The following is a 14,300-nucleotide window of genomic DNA, read 5'->3' as shown; positions in this document are numbered from 1 at the left end:
CACATTAGCATACACACTCCGATGGGGACTATTATATGCCACTGTCCTACAGCCTCTCCTGGAGTGACTTACAAACGAATGTCCTTGTGATCTCTGTTCCCTAGACTACCCAAGTCATCTCTAGTCAGCAGTAATTTGTTATCACCTTTCTTTTATTTGGCCAGGTGAAAATTTGGAAACCAGCCTGTACTTTCAGTGAAAACCATAAAGAAACAATTACTAAATAACAGAACTTAAACATTTCCAAAACAAGTTAGAAAACAGATCTTTTTATTAGGAACAAAATCATTGCGGGGAAAAGAAAAACACCAAAAAAGAACAAAGCTGGGCATGAACACATACGGCTAAAGGAAGAGCACAGGCTGCACAACTTCTCTCCTGACCTCGCAGTAACAGAAACCTTTGCCCCATCGCTGAATGGCATCTTCAGCAGGGAAGGACAGAAAACCAGCTGTGTCCTATCTGCCTCATAAAGATGTCTCAAGTCTCAGATTTCCATCTCAATGAGAAAAATCCTTCCCAGACTGGGGTTACATCAGTGGTCATGCTAACAGCTGCCAGGGCACGCCCAGCCCTCCCAGGGCTGACAGCAGCAAGGTAGCACTAGGGCAAGCTGGAGCCGGGACACACCAGCGCAGCAGGACAAGGCTAGCCCAGCTCTGTCACCCTCAGCGCCCAAAACGCTGACATCTTCTCCAGTGCAGCTCACAGCACCGTTCAGCCTTCGAAGCATGTACTGGAGTCGACTGTCCCCTGCCTGCCCCTGACAGAAAATGCAGAAGAGAAGCAAAGCTGACTACGTCCCCCCATTTCGGTGATGCTGGCCCCTGTTCACCCAGCGTCGCTGCCACTGTGCTGCCTACAGGCAGCTGCCACCCCAAGCACTTGGCATCACATTTTTGTCCTTCAACTCACAGCCTTGGAGGAATGTTTGTACTGAAAGGAGATAGTGCAGCACCATGAGGAAAAGAACTATTATCTCCCTCTTACCATGGAAAATCTGATTCCTATGGCAGCCTTAAAAAGCAGAGACAGGCTGAATCACCACCAATACAGCACACAAGATCCAAAAATCTTCTAAACACAGTCACAGGACAAGGAAACAACAAGAACAGCCACCTATGGCTGGGCATCACCGATGCAGAGCTTTGCCATGTACACAGACGTGAAGGACTTCCAGGTAAGCATGCAGCCGTCCCGCTAGCTCCCCCACCTGGGAGAGAGGCGTTCAGCTTGGTTTTGATTTTGCTGGGGTATTTGCAGACCTCGTTGGGTGGCATTTACAAGTCATGCCTTAAGTCCATTTCTGAGGGATTCAGGGCACAGTGTCAGCACAATATAAAACAGGGACAAAATGACAAGGGAAGGGAGGAATGCAATACACACCTCCCCATCCCTTTTGGCCCTGATCTGTACTATCTCTGCTTTTACTCTACCATGCCTTTCTAGCCCATTGGGCTAGTTTAACACCAATATGCTTTGCTTCTGACTACCAAAATGCACTTATACAGTAAATACCTTGCTCTGGCAGTGGATTCTGCAGCATTCTCTGTGGCCTGACAGCCCTGCAGCCCCTGGCAGCTTTGCCAGGGACTCAGCTACCTGCTGCCTGGGACCGAATCCTTGCCCTTTCCTCACCTCGTCCTTCTTCCCTGCAGGTCTACCCCAGATGCTCCACTCACAAACCTTCCCTGAGCAGAACAGGACATGCGTAGCAACAAGACTTGCCTAAGAGATTCTGTAAATTGTTGCTGTCTGTGCAAATAACACAGCACTGAAAAAGCATACATGCACAGGCAGATGGCCAGCTTAATCAGCTTGCAGTAGCTAAACCATTACACTAAAGGCACTAATGTTTGCACTGATGAACGATCTCAGCATTATAATCAACGTTTCTGCCAAAATTACACACCCAAGGCCCAGGCACCCTTCTGCTGCAAGCAAGCAAGCTAGTGACAGAGCTGTTTTAAGTCACTGGCAATCTGACCAGTTAGGTTCTGGCGAAAGGTAACTGGTAGCCCCCTGCCGTTACAGGGCATCGAAAGGCAAGCAAGCCAGCGTCACCTCCCAGGGTCTGCACGCAGTAGCCCCTACCACCACTCCTGGCCCCATGCAGCAAGCAGTGAGGGCCAAATCACGAAGGGTCTGGAGCTCAGAGAAGCAACTCAGATAAACACCCGGCACAGCAGATAGATACCTAGCTGAAACCTCCATCGAGCTTTTTTTGCAGGGCCTGTGAAAAATGCCTTGAAATCTCCTGAGAAGAGGCTTTCTCAGGAAATTTCTGGCAGGTTCTTGTTTCTGTCTTGGAGTGGCAGGCCACCTCAATCTGCCTGTCATGCCTGCCCCTTGCAGGAACTGCTGGCTGGCAAAGACGTGGCAAGGCGTGGGGTGGTCAGGGAGCAGGAGGAACTGCCTGTGTCATTTCAGGCTTTCCTCTAGGGATCCACAGTTTAGCTGCAGGTCTATTAACAGGCAAAGCATCAAAGAGCTGCCCAGTTTTGTTAGTGAACCTGTCAGCCCACAGCAGTGTAGCCTCTGAAGCCACACATGTGCTTTTCCTTATATTTTCTTTTTCTTTTTTTTTTTAAATAAGGTTACCGGGCCTGACACCTCACGTCTTTCCCCTGCTAAAATTTTCCAGACCAATTCTTACACACAATGAGACTACGGGATGCAAAGGATGGATGTTGCAGGCTTCAAGACAGGGTGGAACAGCAAGCATGCCAGATCAGTTATCAGCTGGACCCGGGAAACAGTCTGAGGCATTTTCCTGGCTTTCCACATCAACTACGACCTCTGGGGCTGGCATTTCCTCAGGCTCTATCTCCACTGGTAAGTTTTCTTCCACCAGCGGCTGGGGCTCAACACCTTGACCAGTCTGGGCAGTGTCTGGAAAAGAAGGGAGAAATGGTTTATAAGTGCCCGTGTCTATGCTCACCCTCATGGAAATCCTGCCCCTAGTCCCTGATGTTGCAGACTGCCTAACCCACTCAGTCCCCTCTCCCCAGGCATCTGCAAGCCAAGTTTCAATTTTCCTTGTAACTATTCATTTATTGAGCTGTCCATCATGGCTTCAGACACTTTGGTGCTGAAGCTCTCTGGGCTCAACTGCCCAAAATATACCAAAATACCAAAGCCAAATCTATTTAGTTACATCTGAGTAATTAAAGCTGGCTAAGACCACACATTTAATGCGTTGTCACCTAAACGCTTTCCACATGCACCTCTGCTTGTAGAAAATTTAAATATGGGATACTTTGTTAGTCAAACTGACAATGTGTAAATTTTTTATTAAAAAAAGTTCTACGCTTTAAGTATATTAATATTAAACAATGACCTGCATGACTTATCTTTTTTTTCTTTCTTGCGCTATGTTCATGAGTAGCATTTAATATTTTGAAAGCAGAGCAAAGCAGCATCCGAGGTTAGACATAAAGCATAGCTGAGCTGCTGAGGGGCTGTGCGTGGTACAGTGAAGGACACCAGAAGTGGAGACAGCAGTGCTGAGACCAGGCTATGACCTATGTAATGTTCCTCCAGTTCATGATGTCTCTGCTAGACCTACTTCAGCTGACAATGGTGCATTACTAGGGAAGGTGTTGCCAGTGTTCATGTTTGTGAAACAAAATTGAGGGAAACATAATGCAAAAAGTGGAGTATTAATATCAAGCACTCACAGAACAGGAGATTTTTGAAAGGTTTTTATCGCTGCACTCCCTTGACCATACTGTGCTAAAGCTGTGAGGTGTTATTCTCAATTTCTTTGAAGGATTTAAAATGTGACTGTATTCCTACTTTAGCCCCAATTTAAGGAAATACACAAGCCTCTGACTTTGATGGGATTTAGCTGTGTTTACAGCTCAGCATAATCATGGATGCTGTCCTGAAGATGACTGCTTACAAAAACAATGCTGATTCTTATAAAATGTTACTGATGAGAAGTGGGTGTGTGTGATAAAATTGCAGGAAAACTGCTAAGTTTTAGGGGGTTGCTGTTTTTGAGATGTATATTTTAGCACAGGAGATACTGGAACAGACAGTCTGCTGGCAGTACCCTCTGTGGGATGCTTATGAGATGGCTGCTGCTACATCTCACAGCTGGGTGAGGGCAAGAGCTACTCCTGTGCAGAAGCTGAGCACAAGTAAGGTACTGATAAATGACCTGCTGCAACTTCTGTCATCTGGCAAGATGCAGCACCTTCCCTGCACCAGTGAGTCCCAGGCCCCTCTCTACAGTCAAGCTCCTCCCCCATCAGCCACATACATCCATTTTTTCCTTCACCCTCCTAAACAAGCTATCTGTCCAACATAAAACAAGTCACTGGACCCACCAGGCTTTGGAGGGCAGTCGATTTGGGCAGCTTGAGCCTCGACATGGTCTCCATTGGGGGGGCTCTTCACACCTTCACTGGAGACCATGGACATTGTTAGTCCATCATCCTTATCCTCCTCTGTAAAACCAAAACCGGAGACTTGAAGGGAAGAGGTCCTGCACATCCCAGTGGCCTTGGCACGTTCATTGCGAGGCCAGACCACCAACACATGCTTGCATCTCCTCCTCATGGTGGCACTGGCTCCATTCCCAGAGCAGACAGATGCCGAGTACAGAGGGCCATTGCTGTCTCTGTCAGAGACCGGCTTGGCCATGCTGGCAGGATCACAGCTTGAGGTGGCCTCACTGGGCATGGGCAGATTGCACTCAGGGACTGGTGCTGACAAAGGACTGCCATCAGAAACCTTCAGGTCATTTCAGGATCAGACCTGAATGAGGCTCAATTTTCTTGCCCATAGAAAAGGTTTTGCTGTGTTTCTTTCTGGCCAGGAGCACATGGTGGCAAGCGTAAGGTGAAAAAAAAGGAAAAAAGCAAGGTTTAATTCAAGACCCCGCTGGTTGTAACAGTTGCCTATCAGCAAGCAGCTTTCTGCTCCACCAGGTCAAGGGAGGGCTGGCTGGAAGACAAGTAGCCACCCAGCTGAGATTAGTTTATGCTGAGGGTATTTTCAACCCCAGCCTGCACAAACACAGTCCTCTGAGACTCATCCCAGGGGGAAAGGGCATTCTCCACTCACCTGAAGGTACTGGGATGAACTTGTGTTTCCTCTTCATGCAGCAACATATGACTGAGGACACAACCACCACGAGGATAACCGCACCCCCTGTGAACCCTGCCAGGATGTAAATGAACCATGGGTACTGCAGCAGGTCTCCTAAAAAAGGACATGGCATTGTTAGTTACCAGGGGGGACAAGCTTCTTTCTCCAAACAGGAGAAACCCTGCAGCCAGATTAGAGCATGTGGGCATTACTGTTGCTTTGGTTTGGACTGGGGGAGCTGATGCTGTGAACTGTGGCACATCATGATTTATGTCACATCGTTTAGTTATGGTATGGAATTTTTCGTTAAGAGAAGAAGCTTGTGTGACTAGGCTGTGTGCATTTGTTTCTGCCTACTCCGACCAGTAACATTCAAGATAATTTGTAAGTTTTAATCAAATTTAACAGGGAAGACGGTGGTTTGAAAGATACTACATTTCAACAAGTTTTATGAAAACAGGCAGCTGACAAGAGGAGGGAGACCTAAGCTAACATCTCCTGCTGAAAGAAAAGCTGCAGAGTCTACCCTCAGAGCTTGTATTAGGCCCCAGAGTTACAACAGCCATGTAATGATTACGCCAACCTCAAAGCAAGTCTGATCAGAGCCTGCGCTTCCTCAGGCACCAGAGACTCCAGCCACCTGACTGAGAGCTGTAGGAAACCGGCGTCACTGCTGCTCAGGGAAGGATTTATCTTTATTCCCCTTCCCAACCGAGATCATGAGAAACGCCTAGCAGGAGGTGAAGGCTACAGATGGCTGAGCAGAAGGCCACACACAAGTCGGTGGTGATTATTACCCAGTTCCAAGTTCCTTGCTCAGGATTGCTTTGACGCGTCAGACTTGCACATACATTGCTGCTGAGCAGGGAAGCTGGTAGAGGGCATCACAGACTTGCAGAAAAGAGACCCATCCAGACTCACTCCTTCACTGAGACAATTTGCTCCAACCTGGGGCAGCTGTTAGGAAAACTCTTCTTCCCATATGAAAAAACCATACAGCTCAACTATTGCTATTATACAAATTCCTTAAAACTCCTTAGGTAAACCTATGCCATCTCTTTATGAATCATTTGGCTTTTTTTCAGCTGCACACAGGCCTGCACAGCAACACACTGCAGAAACCAACAGGCTCATTTGGAGCTTGTTTTTGACACCCCAAATGCACAAATTGCTGCATACCCCCAGAGGCTGGGAAGTGTTTCAAACGTTCCAGGACATACTACACACTGTCATAGTCCACATACTCACCAGAACAGTAAAAACAACTGTAGACAGGTACTCCTGTGTGTGAAATCACACATACTCGAAGAATTTTTGGAGGGCTTGTTCTGGTCTCTTTAGGAACAGTTACCAAGTTAAAAAATCTATACTTAAAATTAAACTTTCATCAAATGAGAAATCATTTCCCAAATAATTTTATTTCCTTTTTGATGAAAGCTTAGAGAATATTGTCGAAGGCATAAATATATGTTGGCAATATTTTTTCCTGAATATTTTTTCCTAAAAATTTGTTTAAAAGGTCTTTTTGAGATAAAATATTGTATTAAAAATCAGTAATAAACAATTAATAAAACAAGTAATAAATCAATAAAAGCCTTTTATGTATGTTGACTTGTTAACTTCTGAATCCTCTGCTTTAGATCCTGCGTGATCAGCCCTTTGGTGCCTGTGAAGTTTACAGTATTTCTGCCAAATTGTTTTATGCTAACAATTATTCAAAATTAATTTCATCAGCCAACAGGTTGCCCAAATAGGTGCTTTTACATAGATCTTATGCCTACAGTGGAAAAACTATATTCAGCCCTTTGCCTGGAGCAAATAATAACCCACAAAAATAATGAATTAGTCTTTAATTAATTTAATTGAACTCATTTCTCTCTTCAATTCATTTTACTAGTATTCAGAATTACTTTAGTTCACTTTTTACAAATGTGGTTGCATTTGGTGACTAAAAAGTAGAATCACTGCTAATTTCTTGCTCTCAGACCCTTCCAAATACGTGTTCATGCATGTGTCCATCCCAACAGAGCTATCACTAAATTCTCCTGTGGGCTTTTCAAGAGGAAATGGGGAACCGATATCGCACCCAGGGGACTGGACAGCCACCCAGAATAAGCAATGGTAGCTGTCAGCACTCACGTGATTTATCACAGGGCTTGACTGAACAGTTCATGGATGTTTGCATCCTCACTCCCCAGTCCCTCAGCCAACCTGGGTCTGACTATGCTGAACAACCTCTGATCAATTTAACTGGACAAAATTAAGATCACTGCTCCACAATCACAAACGCCAAACTTGTACAGATTGGCCAGTGGCACCAACGCAATCAGGCATGAACAGCCCATGGCATTTCTGCTGAATGCCAGCACACATGATACAGAGTTTATGTCAGTAATTTTGCTTTCACATCAACTCTATGCCAACCATAGAAGAAAAGACGGTATCTGTCATGGAGCTGGAACATCTCAGACAATTTCTAAAATGCTAGGTCCTATTGCACAGCACAATTTCTCTAGTAGCAAAGGTGATTAGATTAGTTACAGCCAAATTAGTCAAAAACCTCATAGTTAAATTATGCCACCCTGACGTAGTTTTGATGACCATCTTTGCTGCCAAAGAGGAGAAAAACCTTCACTACTGGAGATGCAAGTGAAATCACACCCAACATTATCTAATTGATTTTTTTTTTAATGAATGTGAGCTTACAACACAGACCAGTGCTTTGCATCATGAGGTTCTGGCAGTTTTGATCAGTCCTAGGATCCAGATTTTCTGTCTCATTAAACTACGGCCTCACTCAGAGTACTCGGCATTTATGAATAGCTTGCAAATGGATAGTCACAGCCTTCTCACAGAACTACATATCCAAGCAGGGACATGGAGGGAAAAAAACCTACATTTTGTAAGTAAATGACTTGTGTCTTTTCCCCACCTCTGATGGAGGTGATGATAGAGAAACATTTGTATAGACTGGTAAATCTTTGTGCAGCTGGCCTAGATAAGGAGAAAAGAGACAAGGCAAAACACCTCAGCTGAGTCCAGCAGCAACAGGGCTGAACTAGCAGAGGTGTTTTTACAGGGATGTTGCAGAAACTGGAAGGCTGTCTGGGTAATGGATGAATGTCAGAGTAGGAAGCAGCTCATGATTCTAAACTGGCACAGAGGATCCATGCACAGGAGTCTCCATCACTGGGAAGCAGGAAAAGAGACAGATAGAGATCCATCCTTGTTACAGAGTTTGGTAAAAGGACCTCCTGAACAAACTTTCATCCCTCTGTGGTTGTAGGCTATGTCAGTCCGAGACAGAAAGGAGGAGAAGGAAGTCAAGGGGACACTTTCTAAAGGGAAGATGTGGTAAGTCTGGAAGGCAGCTGCCAGAGGACAGAAGAGCGGTATTATGCAGACAGCAACAACTCCTTAGTTTTCTGCTGCAAGAGACCAAAAGGGAGATTTTCTGGAGACACCATTACTCACCATAGCTGCAAGACAGCACAACAGGCCTGGTTCTCGTGACACTGTTCCCGTGGTAAACCTCACATACAAATTCCCCGGGCACGGTTTTGTCCAGGCGAACCTTCTTCCCGCCGTCCTTAACACAAGCCTCAGGGGCACTCAGTGCAGTGCCATTCATCAGCCACCGAAAGCTGGTGATCTCGTTGCTGGTCACATCGCAGGACAACTCTCCGGTCCCATTAGGGAAGCACTGGATACCAATGGCCGGCTCTGGTCACACACAGCACGGGGCAACAGCAACAGGGAGGAAAGAGAGGTGAGGAGCGCACTCAGCAGTGAACATGAGCTGGACAGGAGCTTCCCTTACGGGCAGTCTTACTACCACTGCATTTACTGGTAGCCAGGGAGCACAGAAATAAGTAACCAGACTCTTCAGTGCCTGCCCCCCAGCCCTGAAATGCTTAGCAGTGCCCTCCCAACCCTGCTAGTGACTCTTGGTCCCTATTTTGGGGATGCCACAAAAATCTGTCGTCTCTATTTTCCTTATTAAAATTGAAAAAGCAAAAAATAAAAGCCCCTGATCTGAGAGGATGCTGGAAACACCCAAAGCATCTGCCAGCCAGAGGCTTCCTCTGTAATCAGCAGATAACCGTAGCTTCAGAGGAGACTCGGCCCTCTCCTCCACCAGAGATTTGTACTTTTGCTGTTATTCTGCTTCTTCCATTTTAGAGAGGAACTAGTACAAATCATACCCGACATAGGTACCAGCACCAGACACCTGCAGTTAAGATAGGATGACCCAGACTAGGACAATTTAAAATGAAGTAATGAATCATTGATCTTATTACATTTTCCTAAATTTCTTTCAGTCTACTACAAGGAGCCAACCTATCTCCTACATTTGCCACTTTGCAAATTCAGACTAGAGAGAGAAGTGGTATGGTTTTATGACAGTAAGAGTCACACTGAGAATGCCCATGCCAACATCCATGTAAATAAGCTCAGAAATCACTTTCTTCAACTAGGATATCATCTTCAGCTAAAATTCACTGCCTCCAGGAATACCTTTGCTGTGAAATTGTTTCCCTGACTTAGGTGTGGCAACAGAACACAAAGAGGAGACAAAAGTTCCCAAAGCAATTCCACTGAAATGCAGGTTAAATCCAGGACACTTCTGCCGTCTTTGCCTACTTCCAGTCTAAGCCCCTGATCTTTTTGCCAAGGAGTCACGTCTTTGACCTACTCTCCGCAGCAGTTCCGCCTGTTTGCACCCAAAAGGTGTAAGGATTCATTTGTCTTCACTGAGACCAGTTTGCTCAGACGTTTTCATTACAATTTCATACGCTTCAATTTCTCTTAGAAGCTTGCGTAAGTGAAAGCCCTGCAAAAGGAACGGTGGAGATGAGGACCAGAGCAATGGTCGCTGGCTGTCTGGAGCACTATTCAGCAGGGGGGCAAACCCATTTAAGCCTTCTCCACATTAACCCAAGCAATGAGCTGGATCATGTACAGAAGCGACTTTGTTTCTGTCTTCCCACCCTGCAGATAGATGGATGAGCAGGCACACCAAGGGGAGCGGCAATTCTGAGGCCACAGGGAGGACCGTAGCGAGACTGGCACAGTAAGGTACCTATCGCTGGTCTCTGAACAGACCCAGAAGATGCCGACGTTCAAGCTGCTTGGGGGCAGCCAAGAATCAGAAAGTCACACCCGGATTCCTTTAATACTTTCTCGGCTGCATGAAGCAGGGGAAAACCCAGCATGCATCAACCCAAACCTGCACAGAAGTCCAGTTCAGTTTCCAGAGCCAAGTCAGGTAGGGTTAACTCCTTAAGGAAGCATGCCCACAGGCAGCAAAACGCTGTTAGTTAGTGAGAACTTTCATGAGAGCCATCAGGAAGAGTACTCTGGAAATGGACTGAAAACTCCAGCTGCATGTCTACATACTGTAGGCTCAACTTTACAAACACTTCATGCTGCTGTCTCTTACATCAGGGAAAAACAGGACGTAGCTCAACTGACTGGCTACTTCAAGCAAGGCTCAACAGACAGGAGACTGACAATGCAGATGCAAAAAGCATCCCTTCGTTTACACTCACCATTACTGCTCCCTGAGGTGCCAGAGGCTTACAAAGCTGTTCCAGAGGCACCTATAGTTCCTGCAAGCTCAAGCGATCTCTTCAGAAGAATTTCAAGGAACCAGCTTCCAGCCTGGCTCACAAGTTCAAAAGCTATTTGTTGCTAAGAAGGCCACTTACCAAATACTTCCAGTGTAAAAAATCTGGTGGTGTTATGGAAAACAAACTCGTATTTTCCTTCATCCTCTTTCTCCACGCTCCTCAGCACTAGGGAGCCATTCTGCAAGTTCAGGCATCTGCCAGCAGAAGTGCCACACTTGGCCAACAAAGTGTCATTTAAGACAGCTGTCAAGCATCTCACGTCCCTCTTGCTCATTCTGGAGAGGTTCTGCAGACTTTGAATTCCCACAGAAAAGACTGCTGAGCCACCGCTGAGTACACCGGTCCAGGTGGCAGAGCCTGAAAGGAGAGGCACAGTGTGTGGGCAGTGAGCTTGCCGTGTCCATCCATCCCCTCTCGGCTGCCTCCCAGAAAGGCAAATGCCCAGGTGAGACGTAAGAGGGACAGACAGGCTGGGGTCACCAGTAATTGAAAATAAGAGGAGTGGGAAGCCTTCTATAAAGGGCAACTTTCCCCCCAATAACATGGGACTGGTGTGCACACCATGTGCATAGGGCGACAAAGGCTGAGCAGCTGGTCTTTTCTCTCCCCAAATTTGACATGACCACCGACCACCCCCCCTCGGAGCTGAGAGACTGTGCAAAGAAAGATCCTCAGGGCATCAATGCTACAGATCTTATACAGAGGGTAGCAAAAACAACTGCTGCCTGCACAGCTGCTTTTACCCAAAGAGTAAGGTCACAGTTTTAACTTGAAAAAGTCTCACAGTATCCTTGCACATTATTAAGTTGCTGTACGCAAATCAGAGATGGGTAAATGGCAGGGCGACAGCAGCTCGGGGACTAACCCAAGGTCACACCCAGCGTTAGGAGCGGGACCACATTGCTCTCCAGCCCCTCCAGCCAGCGTTCTGCATACAAGGACTTTACGTTCTCCGCTGAAATGCTTTCACAGACACAGTACACGGAGAAAGTACTATATTGTTAGTTATCATTCGTTTACTAAAAAAATAATCTGTCTTACTTCGGTCTGACTGCCCCTTTCATGCATTAGCAGTTACACTGTTTGATGTCTCTCAAACCTGGTAGAGTCCTTAAAAGATCTTGGAGCAAAACTAAGGTGTCTGCTCATCTAGGCAAATCTGCACCAACTTCATAAAGAAAAATCCTACTTACCATGAGTAACAGTTATTATCACCAGCAAGCACTGCAGAGTAAAAGGAGAGCTGAAATCCATTTTAAAGAGCTCCTTGCATCATATGCTGAGCAGACGAGCTGGCTACAGAGCTCAGTGAATATAGCGTTCAGGAAATGATGTCAGAAGCAAGAGTGGAAAAAAAAAAGAAAAGAAACTCCATAGTGGACAGAGTGAATAATGTTTCAAAATAGACCTGCAAGGTTTTGGGTGACTGAACTTGGGCTGAACCAACGCAAGCCACAATGTGCTCTGCAAAGTCCCGCACCTTGGTGCTAGCTGCAAGTGTGAGAATAGGAATGAGAGGTGAGGAGAGAAAAATATCTCCTGGTCAGCTCACCCCATTTAGGAAGATGCTAATGCAGAGACCGGGCAAAGGCGAAACACCTATTTCTTTCATCCTTTTCCAGTTTATCTAAGTACAGCATCCCCACCCAGGGAAGAGAAATCAGTCCAGCCAGATAAAGCACTGCATACGCAGACAAGCTGATTTTGTGAAATACCAACAACGATCACTCACGGAGAGTCTCACCAGCAGGAGGTGTGGGAGAAGGCTCTCCCTCTGTACGCAAAGGCTATGTTGCCAGCCTGAACTTTGCTGGGCTCTCCTAGTGACCAAATGGTACCTGCCATGCAGGAGAGGGCTCCATACAGCCACCCCAGGCAAATAATAAAGGTTACAGGAAGTTAAGTTGCATTGCAAAACTAGACTGGATGCAGTCCGAAAGCCACACCGGCTCTGTTTGGAGTGCAGATCCCAGAGACAAGACTGAAAAGCCAATCCTGAAGAACCGCTGTGAACCAGTTATCTACAGGGCCACACAGGGCCAGATATTTTGTTCGCACTCATTGAGATGGCTTAAAGCACGCTGGCATTTTGCACTGAGTGCCAAGGTGGATTACACAAGCAACACAGCAGAAACCATCTCGCTCACTGGCAGAAGTAAACCACCATAGCAATAGAGCCAACACCTGGATTTTTTTAGACGCACTTAGCAGATGTCCTGGGGAATAACTGTGACAGCAGTTCAGGATGCAGCTGGGAACCTTACACTTTCGTGCAAAACAGCCCATTAAGGCTGGACACAGCCCATTAAGGAAGCTCCATGTGGTGGAATTACATGTATACACACATATCTGAGAAATGGTTAAACCCCTTGTGTTGTGGTCTGCGCTATTTTTCAAACAATTTGGCTGTGCTTGATAATGCCACATTTCAGCCAGTGGTTTGGCCCTCTGACTTCTTAGCAATGACAATTACATCTCACCTCCTGCTCCCAGTGTCCAAAATTTACAAGTTTATTCAAGGCTACTATAGCACCATCTTGTCTATCATACGTGCATAGGACAGGCCTAAATTGATCTAAGATGTGACAGAAATAGCCTTCTCTGAGAAAAGCAGTGAAGTGAGTCTTCAGACACTCACAGCAGTGCAGAGGCAGGGGAGAGAGAGAAAAGTATTTACAGTAAGAAACACTTTCATTTCCTTCTGTGCTGCTGAAATGACATGAAGAAAATCTCTCTAAAATACCACTGCAAGACTGGGGCTAACCACCTGCCTCAGATGTGCACATTCGACTTCATTTCACCTTCATGCTTGAAGGGCAAGCTGGTAGAGCTTAGGGTTGCAGTGCTGTGGTGGAGACAAGACAGAACAGACAGCATGTGCAGGGTCGCTTCAAAATAGCACCTCAAAATGTTCAGAATCTAAGAAAAACAACAAAATGCAAAAGGGGTCTGCATACAGCCAAATCCAGCAAAAGTTCACTTCCTCCTCTAGCCAACGATAGCAGCCTCACAGAGCTCCTTTACAGATTTGCAGTAAAATCAAAGAAAAATATGGCCTTTCTACTGTAGCCCTGTTGTTAAAGAAGTGACTCTGCATGACTGTGACATTGCGGTGTCCTGTATTTAGTCTCCCTCTCAGTGACTCCAGGGCAAATGAGTACATTTATGAGTTCAATATTTCTGACTGCAAGTGCCCTATACATCATGCAGTACATGAAGTCCCATTAGGCTCCTTCTGTCCCTCACAACCTCACTAACTAAAAAAAAAGAAAAAGAAAAAAGAAATCACAGCCAGGATAAAGATGACAGCACATGCACAATCTGTGTTGTCATCAATCAGCAGTCTCCTCTTAAGAGCAACCCTCTCAAATTTCATATATCACAAATTGTTTAGATGAGATTAGACACTAATTTCTAACATTGGCTAATGAATGTTCACAACACCCTTGGCTAGCCAGAGAATTCACTTCCCCTTTTTATATAAAGACACATCAAGTTTTGTGTGACTATTGCAGAAAAAAACCACCTTGTAAGGCAAAAAAAAAGAAGATAAAACCTTGTAGTTGGAAC

At 45.8% G+C, this 14,300-nt stretch overlaps 1 protein-coding gene across 2 annotated transcripts; it reads right to left on the bottom strand.

Moving 5' to 3' along the window:
* Window positions 1-300: 300 nt before the first annotated feature.
* Window positions 301-11,998, bottom strand: LOC140647225 (uncharacterized). Of its 2 annotated transcripts, XM_072851591.1 has the most exons (6): window positions 11,924-11,998; window positions 10,809-11,087; window positions 8,572-8,820; window positions 5,074-5,211; window positions 4,335-4,454; window positions 301-2,892 (listed from the first exon to the last, which is right to left on the bottom strand). In XM_072851591.1, exons 1-6 carry the CDS (start codon window positions 11,982-11,984, stop codon window positions 2,732-2,734), a joined length of 1,008 nt encoding a protein of 335 aa, XP_072707692.1. In that variant the 5' UTR covers window positions 11,985-11,998; the 3' UTR covers window positions 301-2,731. The 2 variants fall into 2 exon arrangements, with proteins under 2 accessions (XP_072707692.1, XP_072707697.1); XM_072851596.1 differs by lacking the exon at window positions 4,335-4,454.
* Window positions 11,999-14,300: the final 2,302 nt, after the last annotated feature.

This window comes from Ciconia boyciana, chromosome 1 (assembly GCF_034638445.1).
Source record: "Ciconia boyciana chromosome 1, ASM3463844v1, whole genome shotgun sequence".
Taxonomy (NCBI): Eukaryota; Metazoa; Chordata; class Aves; order Ciconiiformes; family Ciconiidae; genus Ciconia; species Ciconia boyciana.
Note: the sequence above shows the minus strand (reverse complement) of the source record. Positions and strands in the feature narration are given on the sequence as shown.

Coding starts and splice junctions, on each gene's coding strand:
- LOC140647225 (XM_072851591.1), bottom strand. CDS start 11,984: ATGGATTTCAGCTCTCCTTTTACTCTGCAGTGCTTGCTGGTGATAATA. Junction 11,088..11,923: donor GATAATAACTGTTACTCATG/GTAAGTAGGATT, acceptor CTCTCCTTTCAG/GCTCTGCCACCTGGACCGGT. Junction 4,455..5,073: donor GTTCATCCCAGTACCTTCAG/GTGAGTGGAGAA, acceptor TTGGTTTTACAG/AGGAGGATAAGGATGATGGA.